At 34.1% G+C, this 19,913-nt stretch overlaps 2 protein-coding genes across 2 annotated transcripts; one reads left to right on the top strand and one right to left on the bottom strand.

Annotated features, from left to right (window-relative positions):
* Nucleotides 1-778: 778 nt before the first annotated feature.
* LOC105328857 (protein FAM32A) lies at nt 779-3,284 on the bottom strand. Its single transcript, XM_011429894.4, has 4 exons — nt 3,134-3,284; nt 2,079-2,238; nt 1,626-1,679; nt 779-1,290 (listed from the first exon to the last, which is right to left on the bottom strand). The coding sequence occupies exons 1-4, from the start codon at nt 3,202-3,204 to the stop codon at nt 1,222-1,224; spliced, it is 354 nt and encodes a 117-aa protein (XP_011428196.2). The 5' UTR covers nt 3,205-3,284; the 3' UTR covers nt 779-1,221.
* A 23-nt stretch (nt 3,285-3,307) lies between these two features.
* Nucleotides 3,308-19,090, top strand: LOC105328848 (DNA repair endonuclease XPF). The gene is made up of 22 exons (XM_011429883.4): nt 3,308-3,543; nt 4,737-4,833; nt 5,485-5,567; nt 5,722-5,844; nt 6,270-6,327; nt 6,519-6,671; nt 6,827-6,940; nt 7,084-7,232; nt 7,740-7,793; nt 7,903-7,972; nt 9,037-9,106; nt 11,526-11,677; nt 12,025-12,111; nt 12,244-12,363; nt 13,071-13,268; nt 14,165-14,302; nt 15,589-15,720; nt 16,014-16,100; nt 16,228-16,401; nt 16,639-16,773; nt 16,998-17,096; nt 18,700-19,090. The coding sequence occupies exons 1-22, from the start codon at nt 3,446-3,448 to the stop codon at nt 18,937-18,939; spliced, it is 2,631 nt and encodes an 876-aa protein (XP_011428185.3). The 5' UTR covers nt 3,308-3,445; the 3' UTR covers nt 18,940-19,090.
* Nucleotides 19,091-19,913: the final 823 nt, after the last annotated feature.

Raw genomic sequence — 19,913 nt, forward strand, 5'->3', positions numbered from 1 at the left:
TTGACCAGTACGATAGACGCGATATAATTTGATGTGTTCAATCACTATCATGGGTTTAGAAAATCACATATATGTGCAGTTATTTTGGAGTAATTTAATTTCTCCCAATAATTTTTTTTGGCCCATGCACAGCCGTAATTAACAGACTGATTAAAATATATTCTGATCATGTATTTATACATGGTCTTTTTCCTCTATAGGAATTGACTGATATAATAATACACATTTAAATGTATCCAGATGCATCAGTCATTTCAGTAAGTTTGATTCAGATCAGACCTTAGAGACTTTTAAAGAATGAAACCTGACCTGGTTTAACATATCACTCTACTCCTCTTTGGAATGGGTTGAACCAGAAGATACATCATCTATGCAACTCTGGTATATATATGTAATGCAGACATACTTGGATGTAGACCTGTTGTAAACACTTTTATCAGATCTAGGTTTATAGAATGAGCTCCCCAAAATGTGTTGATATAAGCTATAAAGCACAATAAATAATATAAATAGAAAAAATAAGAAGACCAACTTGATTTTTTTTCTTTGTCTTTAATTTCCACAATAGATATTTACCATCAAACAAATAAATTGCATAAATATTTGTTAAATTTCCAATTTGTATCAGATAGCAGATTCATAAAATTTAATGTACGGTACATCCTGCACGTACATGTGTGTATTTGTTACACAGATCACATACTACAGTTTGTGAATAAAATATGAAAATCTGGTGTATCAAGAGATTAATGTACATGTACCATAGTTATAAATGAAATGATAAAAGTCCTCTTTACTATCGTGAATCAATGATATTAACATAAATGAAGACAAACTCCAATATTATGTCACAGCTCAATAAAGAAAAGTTAAATAATGGCCACAAACCAGCAGTGTACTCGTTCATCATTCAATATCAAACTCAATTAATTTACTTGCACTGTAACCCCCCAACCCCCCCCCCCCCCCCCCCCCCACCAAGGTACATCTTTTTTTTTTTAAATCATAAACGTATAAAATCAAAAGAATTCAGAAGTACTTTATATATACATTAAAATTGTCCATGAATTTCAGATCATATCTATAAGCAAGCTCCAATAACAATAACACACAGGTGATATCCTATAACTAGCTCTTTCTGTTAGTAAACATTTTCTTCTTAATCTACACTGCTGGAAGCAAAATCCGTAGTGACTGAATTTCAATGGCTGCTGAAGGCTCTCATTTTGTCCAGCTAACTTTGGGAATATCAAAATGTTCAGATAAGTTGTCCAGCTGACTGTTAAAGTCCTGCAAAATTAAATGAAAAAGAACTCTTTGTATTAAACAACCTTTATGTAAATACTGGCTTACAATTCTCAAACTATACTACACAAACAATTTTGGATAATAAAGGGGCAATTAGTCACAATTTTTTTCCCCCATTTTTACTCTTCCAATTTCAATATGTACAACGTTTAACTAAAATATTTCCAATGGTCGGCAAAAATTTTATTATAAGGTCAATTAAATTGTAAAGTTAAAAGCAAGATACAGAGCTCACAATTCTTTGCCATGGTATACAAGGCTTTTGCCATGTCCTGTTAAGAAATTTAGTAGCTTAAACTAAGAATTTTTTTTTTTACCATGATTCTCTCTTTATGAGTCTTGCTGGCCTTTTCTATAATTTCTGCCGCTTTCTACAACAACAAAAATATACTAATTAAAGAACGTATCATTTTAGGTCATCTGTAAATTTTCCTCACAAAATCAATCATTAATGATTTAATAAATAGCAAATAAAGTTGCTCCCCAGTTTTAATATGGCAATAAATTGAACAAAGTGTGTGCAAAAAACATGAATGTTTAGTGTCTCAGGCTCCATTGTAGTATGTCTACTTCAGCAAAATTTTACTACATGTATTTCAAAGATAAACAATAAAATTGAGCTATTTCCCTTTTCAATTCTAAAATCCTTGCCTGACACATTACTGGCATATTTTAAAAGTTTTGGCTTGATCAAGATATAAACAAAGCAAATGTACTGCTGCAGTGCAACATTGTCTGAGAAACAAGTTTTTTTATGGCCATGGACTTACCCTTTTCTCTCTGGCTTTATCTGCAGCTATTTCTGCCTTTGTTCTTATGTCCCTCAATTCTTGATGTTGCGATTTGTCTTCGTCTGTATTCTTTGAATGTGAAGTAATCTGGTCAAACACTTTCATTGCATCTTTCTCTTTGCTCTTTTTCTTCTTCTTCCTTTAATAAAAAAAAATAAACACAGGTAATCACAGATTACAAAGCTCACCAAGATGAGGCATCACCTTTATATAAGGCATCACCTTTATAAGGCATCACCTTTATAAGACCACCTTTGTCATATTATATGAAAATCACCCATGTATGGACAGACTTCCCTAAACTTCATTTGCGGGGGTATAATAATTCAGATAGTGTATTGTGAGTTAAGGTAGGATCTAGTACCGGTAAATGAAAGGTGCCTACAGGTTTATAGTCTCATTCAACCAGACGTTCGGCTGTCTCTGTAAATCTCCGACGAGCAGAGGAGATTTAAGGAGACAGCCGAGCGTCTGGTTGAACGAGACTAACAGGTTTATGAAATTCAAGATATACAAGGTCAAGATCTAGTAAATGATTCCAGACTGTCTTTTTGGTGCTAGAACCGTCATGACGTCTTAATTGATTTGAAGAAGCTTTTTCCCATACTTTACAGATTTAAAGGAATTATGTAATTTTTTGACATTCTATATTAAATCATGGGAAAAGTAATCCCGATACCTATATTCAATTTGACATTTTTGGAGTGACAGTAGGCATTCTAGATATATTTTATTAGTCAAAAATGGACAAAACTCCAAAAAAAATTCCTTATAACCTTCATATTTAATTGAAAATGACAGTTAATAACATGATTTTTCATTGTGTTTACCAAATATTTTAGCCCCGGTACACCCTATCAAACAAAGCTATTGTTATGAAGCATCACTGAAAAAAATTATATCTGAAATCTTATTAACCTTTGTGCACCTTTCATTTACTATGGGTCTTGATCTTAGCGTTAATCCATACAAAACTGTATCAAACTTAAAAGCAAGTAAGTCATAATGTAAATAAACAAAATCCGATCACCCACTTCTTTATCTTATGGTCAGAAACTCCTTTAAGTTTCAGAGAACCCTTCTGAACTGCATCGTATTCCGACATTTTTGTTTATTAGTTGACAAAACCGGAAGTTGAGTAAAATATAATCGATAAAGTATTTTCGCATTGTAAATGGTGTTTCATCACTTTTTACCCTTTGCATTTGAGGACTTTTGCAACTGTAAACATTTTAAATTTATCGATTTCGTCAATTTAATGCAGCCCCCATGATTCCTGTAAAGATGCATTTTATCAGCATTGTACCTGCTCAGACTTCTGACCAAATAGCAGATGACATCGTTTCATGACAAAAACTCAGAAAAGAATGAGGACGCTTTTGGAGTATGAGAGTCAAATTTTCTTGGATGCTTTTCACGAAGATGGACTACTTGTTATGGCAAAGTAATGTTATTTATGCCACATTTTTCACATAAAATTTTACAGTTATACACTGATACAGTCTGTTATACAGTAGAATTATTTCATTTTACTGCAATTTTTTTCATGGAGTTGGGTTAGATTCATAAAACTCATTTTTCTTGTAAATGAAACATTACCATGATTACGTTAAGCTGAAAGTCCTTTTTATGCAATGTGTAAATATCTGTACTGATATATGCAGAGACATAGTGTGCTTTCCATTTAACCGGCATTGCCGGTTTTGCCAGTGTTGCCGGCGTTGCCTTCGTCGCCGATTGCTGGAACGCGCGTCGCCGGCAAGCGATTGTGGCAACGCAATATACCATTGCCGATTAGGAAATAATATGGCGTCGAGGTTATCATATTCTACAAAACCAGTATTTCTAAAACTACAATTTGTCTTACTATATTGAAATACGGTACATTAAATCTGCAAATAGCCAAAAATTCTGGATCAAATTTTAAGATAGGTATCAGTTTTAAGCTGCAATCGTCATCGTTAGATCATTGTGACGTTGCTAACCGATCCATTAACATCAACATTTCCCGAGGCAACATAAATGGAAAGCACCCATAAATAACGTTATTTATATCTCTGATATATGCTACCCAAGTTCTTACTTACCACTGTCTGACACCCAAGGTTAATAACATTTCATTCCTCTCTCCATCATGGGGAGCTGAACGAAACGTAATTATAGTGGGTTACCAAGGATGTCTTCCTACATGTCCTCTTAGTTCTTGTTGCACATAGAGAGACAAAACTATGATAATTCTCTATCCTGAGTTTTTTCTTAATTCACCTCTCCACGTGTACATGATTTAAGTGTCAAATTTTAAATTAAATTCTTGTTCAATAGTGGTATCCTTTTTTTTTGTTGCAGCTTTCCTCTTTTTTCTTTCTGATGTCTATCAATATACATATACTCTCGTTACAGTAATAATGTTTGTTATTTTTGTTGGGACATAGCCTATCCTTCTTCATCTGTATGTCCTCAATAATGTCCTCATATCTGTTGTTTTTGCCATTTCATGCAAATGTTAGTTGTTCATTGGCCCAAATGTGCTCGAGATTTTTCGGAGACATGCACCCATGATGGAAGCCTTAAAAGAGTTTGTGTTATGCACTTACTTTGAAATGCACATATTTATCAATGAATTCTTTATTTTTACAGGGGTCTTGGTATTGACAGAATTTTCCTGAATTTCTTAAAAGTATATTGTGATCCTGCAAATCTTGTTCTTGTTTTGAACACCAATGCCAAGGAAGAGGTAATAATGATGTACATTTTCTACAAATTATTGTTCTCTACATACATGCTTATCGATGTATAGATCTAGTTTAGGCTTTATGAACCATTACCCGGTAATAGGTCTGGCTCAATGATACTTAATATTGGTACAATTTAAAATGGCTCAGACCATTTTATTATATTCCATTCGCTTATTCATTCTTCTCTACTCTAAATTAATTTAGGTCCCATGATTTATCTTGATCAGTCATTATGATAACACTTGGTTTGCTTGCATTGTGTTTATAAGGGCAAACACTATTTAAAGAGGAGGGAATGTAGGATAGTTTGAGCTAAATGAACAGTGGATATTGGCTGAAATAGCTCATTGGTAGAGCACATACCTCATTGCAGAGGTCAAAGTTTCAGTGACCAGTCCAGTTTTTTTTATATATTTTGTTCATTCCTCCTTTCCTACCAATTCTACTACTCATTTCAAAATTTATTGGGAATGTAGGTGAGGAATACTCACAAAGTCCATAAAAATTGAGCCATCAGAAATAACAATAATTCCATAATAAATTAGTTAATCTAAATACTTAATCAGCATTTAAGAGACTTAGAAATAACTAAAGACAATTTTTGAGGAAACATAAAAAGTTTATTATAGATGGTTATTTTTGGTTTCCAGGAATACTTCACGGAACAACTGGACAAAGAGAACATAAAACCTTTACCAAGAACCATCACAAATGAAGTCGGTGCAAACGAAAGGTAACAAAGTAAACATGATTCTGAAAAAAAGGTTTTTCATAGCATCAGCATATAGCATGAACTAGGTCATTCAAAGGAATCCACTGATTGCAGACTATGGTGGAATTTAGTATCATTAATTCTTTGATTTTTTATGGGACATTTTTATTCACAGACAGAAAGTTTATCTCCAAGGAGGTGTACTGTTTCTAACCTCAAGAATCCTGGTGGTGGATTTTCTGACAGAACGGGTTCCAGTGGAACACATCTCGGGCATTCTAGTGTACAAAGCTCACAGGTATGTAGCTCAGATAATAGTATGCAGATATACACAGCCTGCAATTAGATTAATATACTACATATGATATCTTACACACTTTGATGTACAAAGTTTAAAAGCACAAATCACAGATATTCTAACTTAATTTCACAGCTACATATCTCAAATATACTCATGTAAAGAACTCGCAGCTACATATCTCAAGTATACTTATGCAAAGAATATATTTTAGTCAATTGTGTCTGTATTAGTATTCATATGATATACAACTTCACAGGTACATAAATAAGATATGCTAATATACAAAGCTCGCTGGTATATCACTAACATCAGGTATCTCAGACATTAGCATGAACAAAGCTACAGTTACATAGTTATGTACATATTTCTGACATTTTTATGGTTATATAATTAAATTGACTGAATAGATTTACAAAATTTAGGATTGAAGAATCCTGTCAAGAGGCCTTCATCTTGAGGTTGTATCGACAAAAGAATAAGGTACCAGTATTTATTATTTTTTCTACTTCCATAAATGAATTTGAGTATCAGAGGTATAAATTCTTTGCAAGTCTTTTAGCTATTTCAATATCATTTAATGCATTTGTTCTAGCTGTTATTTATTTTAAAAAAAGTCAATCAGCAAATCACAAGCATTTGGCATATTATTGAGCAGAGCCTTTATGTTACAGACAGGTTTCATCAAAGCATTCTCCGACAGTCCTTATGCCTTCACCACGGGGTATTCCCACGTAGAGAGGACAATGAAGAATCTGTTTGTCAGAAATCTCTATCTCTGGCCAAGATATCATGCAAGTGTTGTCGCAAACTTGGAGCAGCATAAGGTAAGACTCTAAAGAAATGATGTTTAGATTAACAAACAAATTTCCTATATGTTAGGAACAGATGAAAACTGAGAATCAGTATGTTAATTTATTATTTACTTTTGTTCTCAACTGTATATGTTTATGAATTATTGAACAAAAACTTTGTTTTGTAGGTTGATGTGGTAGAAATCCAAGTACAATTGACGTCTGCTACCTTGGCTTGTCAGACAGCCCTGTTAGATCTGATTAATGCATGTATACAGGAACTCAAACGCTGCACCACTGCTGTACGTTCTAGTATACTGAGAGATGTCAATGTTTGTATACAGGCATTTAGAGGATGAATATTTTGGTGAAATGAAAATGAATAAGACTGATGCAGGGTTTTGTTTCAGAATTTTATCATGGAATGCATTATATGTAATTGCAGATTGATGCTGAAGAGGTTACTGTGGAGAATGCTATAGGGAAAGCTTTTGACAAAATCATCAGGTTTCAGCTAGATCCAGTGTGGCATCAGCTTAGCTCCAAAACCAGACAGCTTGTATCAGATCTCAAAACTCTTAGGCTCATTCTTAGGTACATACATTACAGTTCCATTAACCTGGAATCTAGTGTTAACTAGATCTGGATCTGGAAACTTTCAAACTCTTTGGCAATGAAATAATTTAAAAGTTAAGAACTTTATATAATAATTACCATCACATTTCGACCATTGGTTGATCAGCTGCACAGCAAAGCCTTAGCAAATTGGAAGGGTGGCTGGTGGAATTAAAGATTATAATGTAAAGAATCAACACTTTCATCAGTAAAAACGTTTTATATTTACTCTATATTTTTATTGCTTGGTATACAAGAATGTTTTTATTGTAGCAATTTACATGTACCAATTTCTGAATTGTTACCAGTTTATGGAAGTTCCACAGGCACTTGTTTCTTCAATAAAAGTTCACCTATCGTATAAAAATAACGTGAATTATCTAACTCAGTGGAATATACCCCCTTCTGGGAATTGCAATAAGGTAATTTTATATAATTATAGAAATACTTGCCTGAAGTTTCAAATATTTTATTTTTATATTTCAGGCACATGACTCAGTATGACAGTGTTACATTTTTTAGCATGGTGAATTCTGTCAAGTGAGTATTCTGTGATTTAAAAAAAAAATGAATTTTGACATGTTTTATGCAAATTTTGATTTCCAGATTTCAAATTGTACTGATTTCAAGTATGTATTCCTAACTGCAGAACAAATGAAAAGGCATTTGGGCAGAACACTGGCTGGTTGTTTTTGGATGCAGCAGACAGCTTATTTGTGGTAATGTCTTCCAGGATGATTCCTTAGACTGTACTTATTGCGTAAAGTTAAAAATAAAAAAGAATAATGCCTTCAGGCTTATGTTGTATATGAAGAGTTTCACTTTCTGAAAAAAAGATTGACACAATTTAATGCTATAAAGAGTTATTCCTCCAGACTTTGGTTATATATAAAGAGTTACCGGTATACCCCTGAAAAGGGTTGCATATATAAAGAGTGATGCCCTCTCCTGGATTAGGTTGCACACAAAGCTTGAACTATCGTTTTGTGCACAGAATTAGTTTGCATTTGAGTAAAGAGTTATTCTCCATGACTTAGGTTGCAAGTAATGTCTGAACTATAAAAAGTTGTGCCCCCTGACTTTGATTGCATGTGAAGATTTAATGCCGTCTCCTGGATAAGGGTGCATTCAGTGCCTGAACTATAATTATAAAGAGTTTAGAACCCTGAATAAGGCTGCATATTAAAATAAAGTTATGCCCCTACACTTAATTGCCTAGAAGAGGTCATGCCCTCTCCTGATTTATGTTACAATACCTTAACTGTATAGAGTTATGCCCCCTGACTTCGATTGTACATATATATTAAAGGATATGTAGATCTAAACAGCTAAAGAGGTGCTGGGGGGGGGGGGGGGGTCTGGATCCCCTAGAAAATTCAAAATTATTAAATTAGCATAATAATATTTCTGAAAATAGGTCTCAGACCCCCTTGGCAAACAAAATTGAATTTTTTTGGATCACACTTGAAAAGTCAATGCCCTCTCCTTAATAATGTTACATACAATGCTTGAACCATGACAAGTTTTGCCCCTTGAATTAGGTTGCATATAAATAGAGTTATTGCATGACTCAGGTTGAACTTGGTGCCTAAACTATAAAGAGTCATGCCCCCTGAATTAGACTGCATATATGGAGAGTTATAATCTGACATAGGTTGCACTCAATGCTTGAACCCTAAACATGCCCCTGAACAAAAACATGTCTTTTTTTACAGACCTTTTTTCTCTTGTTTTTTTTTATCCTTTTCAGATTTATTATTTTTATCCTTTTCAAATCTTTTAGCATGCCAAAGAAAGAGTCTATGGTCCTGAAAAAACGCGAGGAGTTGACAAACAGAAAAATGAAGAAAAAGGTAGTACAGCCTACTCCGGATATATTGAAATTCAGGGGACCATGCAAATTAATTCAATATATCCGTATTTCAATATAAGCGAAATTAACCGACATGAAGCCGCCATTTTGGAAAGTTCAATCCCGATGTAAGCATAGAAAACCAAACCCGAACAAATTATTTGGTCATCATTCTATTACATTATCTATTACAGTGAACAGATCACACGAAATATTAGTCCTTCAAAGTTTGATTAAAATTATATCCGTAAGTTTTGTAAGTTTTATTTTGTTACTATCTTAAACCTCATCATAATCTCCGATTGCATTCTTTTACGTTTTAGAGAAAAATCACCAGACTTAAACGCTTCAAACACTGCTGAACGCTGCTTGTATATCATCGTAAGTGTACTTGCGATAATCTCAAAAGCCTTGGCTATTTCGAATTTAGGCTTTGTCCTTTTATCAATAGCCATAACTAGTTCGTATTTAGTGTCGGATGATAAGGTTTTTCTTTTCCGTGGGGTTTCCAGATTACGTCTAGCCTCAATACATCCGTATAGGTATAAACATAAAAAAAAAAAACCAACACTGAATAAATTTTACTTTTTAAAAGAGGTATAAAAACACACATGATGAGAAATTATTAATTCACACCTTTGTATATCAACCGGTCAGTCTGGCATAATTACTGTCATCAACCGTGACGACGGCAGTCAGGGTGTACTTCAATATAACCGTTATAAAAACAACTAATTATCACTTATGGGGACCGATCAGTGGCCTCAATATACCGTATTTTCCCGACGACTCGTCGATGCGGACGACTCGTCGAATTGCCCATTTTTAGCCAAAATTTTAACAAAATCCTACGACACGTCGATCTCAGACCATACGTCGATCTTATCACTTCAAAATGGCCTATAAAACTGCAGTAACATTATCAGTGTATGATGCCACGATGTCACCGATATTGCTACCAATTATTATTAATGATTAACATTTAAACAATTACGCTTTATACTTATGAATCAAATTTTCAAATACCGGCAACTTCTACAAAGTCGCTTGCATTTTGACCAATTCCCGATATCGCGTGTTATGCAAAACTAAACTTACTTTGTCAGAAATATTTTATTCCCAAGCATTGAAATAAGTATCCACTCTGACTATCGCCAGTGTATTCGCCATTACGTAACCAGCCACCTGTTGACTCGGCGCGTGGTCAATGTTTGTTTAACAATTTCCGGTGTCATAGGCATGCACCTGTCTCGTGTCGGACTTCAAAGGGGGATCTCAAGTGCAGAAAGCTTAGCAATTACTATGATTTGATGAAACTTGTTTACTTTGTATCCAGTAATGCAGTTACACGCTATTGTTTTACATAGACACTGTTAGAAATAAATCGATCATTTGTACGACTTGATAATGACGATATACGACATACATACGTTTCCTAAAAAAAATTATCTAACAATAATCAAAGAATTGGACAATAATTAATCAATGATCTATAATCACTCTTATAACGGTACTCTTTATATACACAGGGAGTGAAATTGCCGTAAAGATCTCAGCCTTAGGGCAAGATTATTAACACAACCGGTGTCAGCCTATTGTATAAACAGTAGTATTGATAATTGCCGATTACGTATTTTAAGATTGAATTTGACCATTAAATATTTTTGATTTATACTTTCCACTAACAACTCTTTACAAATAAAATAATTGAATTTAAAAAAAACATCCCCCGGACCTACTGCAATATTTTCTTCCATTCAAACTTGGTTTCAATTTTACTGCGCAATGTTATCTTCCTACTAGTGATACACAGAACCATGTGACGATGTGTTTTTAAAACGGAACGGTAAAACTGTTAATTGATTAAAGACAATGTAACATTTTTTAATAACTGTTGTTATTATTATGTATTTAAGTGTTGACAGATGAGTGAAAATGATAATTATTAAAGATGAACAGTGAATTCAACAACGTAATTTTCAATCACACAGCCAACTCAAGATGATTAAAACCAATTTTTTTAATGCTATTTTTAAAAAAATTCTGACTACGAGCCTACGACAAGTCGAACAAGACGATAAGTCGGATGCTCTGCTTCAGAGGAAAAAAATACCGACTAATCGTCGGAAAAATACGGTAAGCGATATTTCAAAATAGCCAATTTCATTATATCCGTTAAATCAATGCAAAGACAATTAGAGGCAAAAACTGGGGATTTATTTCTATTTCAAAATAAACGGAATTTCAAATTAAGCGATTTCAATATAAGTGGAGTAAGCTGTACTTAGTTCTTTGTGTGAGAATAGTTGGGTCATTATTTAAACATTTTTAAAAATGCTGGAAAAGATATAAGAGCTTTAAAGCTCTGTTGTGATGCTTATGGTTTATATAAGGTAATGAAGGGTGTGTTTTGTCAACAGAACCAGTATTGGAAGAAAGTCCAAAATGGGAGGCATTGAGAGACATTTTAAAGGAAATCAAAAAAGAAAATAAAAATCTTGGAACAGAGGAGGAACCTGGGACAGTGCTTATAGCAGCTGAGGATGACCGGACTTGTAGCCAACTCAAAGAGGTTTGAAGCCAACTTAAAGAGTTGTAGAATAACTTTAAGTCTAAGTTATTATCATTGATAAAGAATTGTTAGCTTTATATTATTGTATTTATTCAATACAATTATATAAAGCTAAAAACTATTGTGAATATTGGCAAAAAACAACAAAACAGTACCTGCAATACATTATTTTACTCAGAACCCTTTGGCAGAAAAAAATTTGAAAATGAAAAAGATTATAGCACTATATAACTGAAGCAAGTCTTGATGAAACATTTTTGTTAAGAGTCAATTTAAGTTTAGCAAGTCGTGATGTAGCCTTGTTATAGAAGATACAGACAATTTATGCAGAGTTGTGGTTATTACAGATGCTGTGTGATGGACCCAGAAGCATGATGATTAGAATGTTCAACAAGTTCCTGGCCCAGAAAGGACAGAATCTGGAGGATGAAGCTGTAAGGGGATTTCAGTTGTTATAATGTACAAGTTTCGATCAGCTTTCAAGAGACAATATGATTTTGATAATGTTCATTGAATCCAGAACCGTTTTTACTGTGAATTTTTCACTTGATGTTTGTGTTGTATAGAAAAAAGCAAGGCAAGAAAAGCTTGCCAAGATTAAATCACTGAAGAGGCAGAAGGCAAAACCTAGCGAGCTGACCCTCACTCAGATAGTAGGGGGAGCTGATAAAGACACGAACACAGAGGTAAATCTGATCAACTCAAGTTTTTGTTAAATCCTCCTTATGGGATCGCTTAATCCAGCCTTGTTTTTCTGAGTGTATTTGAAGGTCCATCATTTGGTACAATAAATGTACTAAGAGGTACCGGTACTTTGATTTCAAATTTAACCTTTCAGTAGACGATCTAGTTACATCTGACAATTTATGGCTTGAGTCTAGATCTCTTGTAGTTTTTATTAGGACTGATTTCACTTCAATAGATCAAGATCGGTTTAGATCCGAGTCCCAAGTTTATTTTCTGTATACATGTAGCAAAGCATACTTTAAAGCAATATGAGCTGCAATTTTCATGAAGATTTTTTTTTTTTGCAAAATGTTTTTTTTCTACCAAAATGACAAAAAAATCATGGTTTTTAAATTTCTTTCAGTCAATTTTTTGTGGAAAAGACTGCTAAGAAGCCTTAATTGGAGCAAAATTTAATTATTGTCATCCTGTACAAAAATTGATATGCTATATGTTCCTAATTAGAAGAGAAATCTTTCCTCTGAGAAAAATTAATGAATTTTTCAAACCTTATTTATCATAAATGTTTTATTTATATGCAGACTTATCATACTAGCAGGTTTTTGCAGCAAAATAAAAATCTAAAAAAATACAGCTCATATTGCTTTAATATTGGTACGCTTGATCTTCAAACTTTGTTATGCTGATGACCTTCTATTGGTGTTAGAATGGTAGTTCTAGAGAAGAAGACCCATCCTTGTCATCATCAGATGCATACTATGGCATTGTGGAAGAACCTGTTACAATTATTCACCCCCTTCATGGCGGTACCGACCCTAACGGCTTGACCAAGACCCTGCAGGAGGTCCAGCCCCGATACGTGGTCCTGTACGACGTGGACATGCAGTTTGTGCGTGAGCTAGAGGTGAGAACCATCCTTAGATCGTTCAGACCCCTGAACCAGCCTCAGATCGTTCAGTCTCCTGAACCAGCCTCAGGTTGTTCAGTCCCCTGAACCAGCCTCAGGATGTTCAGTCCCCTAAACCAGCCTCAGATTGTTCATTCCCCTGAACCAGCCTCTGGTTCTTCAGTCCCCTCAGGCTATAGTAACTTACCATACACATCTTTGTTTTACATCTGTTCTGAAAAGCATTTTCTGTGTTCAATAAAATAACAAAAAGAATAATGCAATAATCAGAATAATATTTGCTAGTAGAGAAGATCAAAATCTGTACATTTTGTTCTTACTTTTATATTTTCAAGATTTTTAATCTAATAGAACATGCTATTTTAAAAAAATTAAACCCTTAATCTACATGTAAATTTAACCAAAGTTTTTCTCTGCTCAGATTAGCATAATAAAAAAGCATTGAGAAAGAGTGCATCTTAATACAAATAATATCAGTTAAGAACAAAATCGGGTTTTCCTGACTGGCTATGTGCTAGCTGATATCATGATGCAGTATAGTATTTACATTCTTGACCATTAAATGTTATTTCTAGAAGGTTCATATTTTCATCATAGAAAATTATAAGATATGTTGGAATTTTTAAAAAATTCATTTTTTTATATAATGCTATATAAATTGCACAGCCAAATGTAATACATGTACATTTACAGTAAATTACTGTGGCTTTATTTTTGTTCCATCACTCAGTGTTTCTTTTTTCTAAAGATTTTTAGTAGCCAAGCTTAACTATATTTTCTTTAAAATTGCATCTCTGAATATTAAACATTAGTACTGGTACTGGTTAACCGAAGTCAGTAATGAGATTTAGGAACCTGCAGTAGTTGTAATGAGAGATTGTTATGTCTGACAGGTATACCGAGCCAGTCGTCCCAGGAGTCCACTGAGGGTCTACTTCATGATGTACACGGGCTCCGTGGAGGAACAGCGATATCTGACGACCCTCAGGATGGAAAAAGAGGCTTTTGAATACCTCATTAAGGAGAAGGCTGTACGTCTTTATTCATCAATCTAATTTTTAATTATGTTTTCATGTCTTGAAACATGAATGAATTATTACCCACACAGAAATAATGTCATTTCACAAATTTAAATCTAATTGGTAAATGTACCATCACTTGTTAATATTGTCTGTTTGACATGAATTTTTATACCCCCTCTCCATATGGTGGGATTTATTTTTGTACCAATCAGACATCAAGTTCCTGTTAAATGACAACTTTTGTATATTTTTATACCCCCGCTCCGAAAGAGAGTTGGTATACTGTTTTACCCTTGTGTGTCTGTCTGTGTCCATCTGTCTGTCTGTCTGTCCGTCCGTAACAAAAATTTCTGTCTCATTTATCTCAGCAACTATTTATCGCAGATGCTTGAAATTTTTACACAGTATTTGTAGCATGCCATATCATGGGATATATTTTTGTACCAATCGGACGTCAACTTCCTGTTAAATGATGACTTTGCTTATTTTTTAACCAAAATTTTCAACAAATTTCTGTCAAAGAATTCTCAGCAACTATTTATTGTAGATGCTTGAAATTTTTACACAGTATTTGTATAGGCATGCCATATCGTGGGATATATTTTTGTACCAATCTGACATCAAGTTCTTGTTAAATGACAACTTTGTTTATATTTTAACCAAAATTTTCAAACAAATTTCCGTCAAAGAATTCTCAGCAACTATTTATCGCAGATGCTTGAAATTTTTACACAGTATTTGTATAGGCATGCCATATTGTGGGATGTATTTCTGTACCAATCGGATGCCAGCTTTCTGTTAAATGTCGACTTTGCTTATTTTGCATATTCACATCAGAGCGGGGGTATCACTAGTGAGCATTGGCTCACAGATATCTTGTTAGCTAAATTTTTAAATGAATCTTTGTCAAACATTTCTCAGCAACTATCAATTGCTGATGCTTGAAATTTTAACAAACTCTTTGTTGAGGAATGCAATAAGGTTGGATTTATATTTTTAACAAACTCGATGTCAACTTCCTGTTAAATTTTAACTTCGCTTATTTTGTATATTCACAACAGGGCAGGGTATAACCAGTGAGCATAGGCTCACAAATATCTTGTTGAATATGTATCATCTTTGCAAGCCAAATGTTTTTGATCCAGTCTGCTCTGTTTGTGGGGAGCAGAGTGGACTGAAAACCCTTCGTTTGTGAAGGTGAATCTGTATGAAGACTCCTCCTTTAAAAAATCAATTTCATTTGTGCTGATTTTATGTGTGTTCTATTTGTAGTTGTTCATGTTTTTGTTTTTCAGACTATGGTAATTCCAGAGGAAAGGGAGGGGAAATCAGAAGATGATCCCAACCTTTCAAGGGGTACCCTTTCTGCTAATGCCACAGTTAACACACGGAAAGGAGGGGGACCTGTTGTCCCTGTTGAGCAAAGGGTAGCCAAATCCTCAGAACTTGATGATAACTCAAATCATGAGAAATTAATGTTATTGCAATTTATATAACTTAATTTGTAACTTATAAAAAAGATCAATAGTTTTTCAATAATTATTTAAGACACAAATTATGAATTTATAGTGATGCAGGTCTTCTTATTAGGTGACTAGTTCACAGATCTATGTAATTGATTCATAGGTCAATCTATTCATTTCAGAAGTCAGTGTAAACGATATACATATTGCTTCTGCCATTATCAATGATTGCCAAGTTCATTTTATTTCTTTATTAGGTAATAGTGGACATGAGAGAGTTTGGGAGTGAGTTACCATCTTTGATTCACAAACGAGGCATTGAAATAGAACCTATAACTTTAGAGGTATGAACTGTAGGATTAAAAGTAACCAAGTAGTCAATAGAGATATAAAAATTAATTGCATTACTATACAGGTAGTAGCAAGAGGAGGGATGCTGAGATTCAGCGACTGGTTTTTTATTCCATGCAGGTTGGTGACTACATTCTCTCGCCTGATATCTGTGTAGAAAGGAAGAGTGTCAGCGATCTGATTGGCTCCCTGAACAATGGACGCCTGTACAACCAGTGTGTTTCTATGTGCCGATATTACAAGAAGCCTGTCCTTCTCATTGAGTTTGATGCCAATAAATCCTTTTCCTTACAGGTAAAAAGTGTAAAGAAAGGTGTAGTCAGGTTGTATTCTTAGAATGTTGTCATACATTGATCAGATTATTCAGCACTAAATGAAAGAAGGTCATGTATGAAAATAAATTTCAACACAAGAACGAAAGTGAATTCAGTTTGACATAGATAATTGCTAGATGTTGTTGTCAGTGTCTTGATAGTATTGTGGGATGGCAGTACTTTCTGACCCGAGTCTGAAGCTCTGTTTTATGATCAGGTGAAGCAGTCCAGTGAGGTGTCCATACAGGATGTGACATCACGCCTCGCCCTCCTCACCCTTCACTTTCCCAAACTACGCATCCTTTGGTGCCAGAGTCCTTACGCAACTGCAGAACTGTTTGAGGAATTGAAGGTAACACTAATTCAGAAACCTTCCAAAACATGTTAGAATTGCTTGTTTATATTGTTCTAACTCATCGAGGTATATATATTTTTAATAACTGTTTTATTTTTCTTATAATATAAAGAGGGGTGCAGATCTACGTAGATATTTTTGAATATTTTACTATGATAAAAAGTTGTTGAGTAAAACTGTTACAAGGTTGCTTGTCCTCACTGATATTGTTGAAATTTCAGGCAGGGAAGCCCCAGCCTGATGCAGCCACTGCCCTGGCGGTGGGGACCTCAGAGGGGGGAGACCTGGAGTGGTCAGACAAATACAGTCATGGACCCCAGGTATGTAAGATATAAATAACCGCCTACCACAGGAACCGTGAATGTTAGATATAAATAACCGCCTACCACAGGAACCGTGAATGTTAGATATAAATAACCACCTACCACAGGAACTGTGAATGTTAGATATAAATAACCACCTACCACAGGAATTGTGAATGTTAGATATAAATGACCGCCTACCACAGGAACTGTGAATGTTAGATATAAATGACCGCCTACCACAGGAACTGTGAATGTTAGATATAAATAACCGCCTACCACAGGAACCGTGAATGTTAGATATAAATAACCGCCTACCCAAGAACCGTGAATGTTAGATATAAATAACCGCCTACCACAGGAACCGTGAATGTTAGATATAAATGACTGCCACAGGAATTGTGAATGTTAGATATAAATAACCACCTACCACAGGAACTGTGAATGTTAGATATAAATGACCGCCTACCACAGGAACTGTGAATGTTAGATATAAATAACCACCTACCACAGGAATTGTGAATGTTAGATATAAATAACCACCTACCACAGGAACCGTGAATGTTAGATATAAATAACTGCCTACCACAGGAACCGTGAATGTTAGATATAAATAACCGCCTACCACAGGAACCGTGAATGTTAAGATATAAATAACCGCCTACCACAGGCAACTCCATCTACTGGGACAACAAACACAATGTTGTGAATTCATTGTATGTTGGAAAGATCCATTAAATAATGGATGGTTAATCAGTCAATAGACACAATTATTCATTTAAGTATGTCCAGAAAATTATATTTAGAATATTGTAATATTAACAAAGCACATGCAGTCACTTTGTGTATGACTAAATTTTTGTAGCTTTTAATTCATGGTTGGGAGGAATGCCACCTATTTTTTATTCATGAAAGTTTTGATTAATAAAAAAACAATATCAGCAATATATATGTGCAAAACATTCCACAAGGATTAACATCCTTAACTACTTTAAAAATTCATTCCACAAATGAACAATTTACAAAAAATAAGTGTACAGATATGTGAATGTGTGAAATTTTTCAATAAATTAATTATTTATGGAACTTTGACTAATTTTTTAATGGATATGAATCAAGGTATTAAATATCTTAACTGAAAATTTAGTGAGTTTTTATCTGGAATTAATGAAGTTTTAAAAAACACACTGAAAATTCTGGCCACTACAGACTACTGGCTACTAATTCACAGAAATTTTATAATTTTGTTGTATCCTTTTCCCTGGTGTAGAAGGAGAATTGTGGTTAAAATTCAAAATTTTTACATGCAATTATTTTGTATTTTACATAGTAAAGCTTATATAGTTCGCAATATATTTCCATCAGATGACAGTTTTACTTAGGTGAGCAAAGATGCCTGTGGGCCTCTGTTTAAATATTCATTTGATTTACATTGTATTTGGGAAGTAATAAACTTAGAACACAGGTCTGTTCACAGGTTTAATGTATTATGTATAGTTCTAGGTCTGACAACAAATTTTGCAGTATTTCCTACTAAACAATTGGTTTATACATGAACATTTTAGTAAATTCATGCATGTAAAGCTTTCATTTATATTGAGAAGTCTGTTTCTCTATCCAGGACTTTTTGCTGAAGATGCCAGGTGTCAATGCTAAAAACTACCGTTTGATCATGAACAGAGTGGAGAGTTTGTCTGCGCTGTGTGACTGCTCTCTGGAACAGCTTACGGAGATCATGGGGAGTCAGCCTCACGCCAAACAGCTGTACGACTTCCTCCACACCAAGCCTGCAGAGTCCACAGACAAACCAGCAAAACCAGCCAAAAGTGACTTCAAACGAGGGTTCAAACGGAAACGTTGATAAACCATGTGTTGTTATTCTTGGATTTGAAGGCCTTTGAAATTTACCTCACTTCAAGTACAGGATCTGTACGGGAAATGATGCCAACATGCTCAGAATAAGATTCTGAGATAATTTATTTATTGCTGTCAAGACATATTGTCTTTTGATTTTCACCCGATTTTCTATCAAAATAAAATATAATCTTGCTATCAATTAAATTTGATATATAAAATTTTGTTTGTTTGTATTATTAAAACACAGTTGAATTTGTTTATCATTCTGATTTTATACTGAGATGTAAATAAAAATAATTGTTGTAATTATATTTAAATACAACACAACTGTTACAATGAAACACACACTATCTTAATTTATTCTACAGTAAGATTAGATAATGTAGGTGCTTTTTATAAAATATGATTATTATGATCTAAAGACAAATGAGGCAAAGTCCTTGTGGGATTTGTTTAATCATCAGGTATATGATGTGTATGATTTTAACCATATATATTTTGTTTTACCTTCTTAAGACGGTGAGCTTCAATGCAGCATAATTCCTCAATTTTTTGTCTCACGTACTTTGAAAAAGTCTGTTTTATTGGTATGCTTTTTCATTGTTGTAAGTTGGTGTCCCAGGATAATTTTTTTGGAGCAGGTTAATTTCCTAGTTTACTGAAAAGCATGCAGTTTTTAGCTCAAATAACAATGAAGTTACGAATACCCTCTTCAAATACTGTAACTAAATCTTGTTGAAAAAGAAATAACATGAATGCTATTTTAAGGGTTTCTCAACTTGCAATGGATTCCTGGATATATTCAGTGAACGGAAGGCATACTTTAGTTGATATGAGGCTTGTAATCTTTGATTACACTCCTCAAATACAAAATTCATACTAGGTTTTCTCATATGCTCCACTTTTCAGCAGGTTGGGGATGTAACCTCAATAATCCTAACTCCATTTATGAATGGATCTTCAATACATGATTCTATT

The sequence above is a fragment of the Magallana gigas genome, chromosome 7, assembly GCF_963853765.1.
Source record: "Magallana gigas chromosome 7, xbMagGiga1.1, whole genome shotgun sequence".
In the NCBI taxonomy this organism is placed as follows: domain Eukaryota; kingdom Metazoa; phylum Mollusca; class Bivalvia; order Ostreida; family Ostreidae; genus Magallana; species Magallana gigas.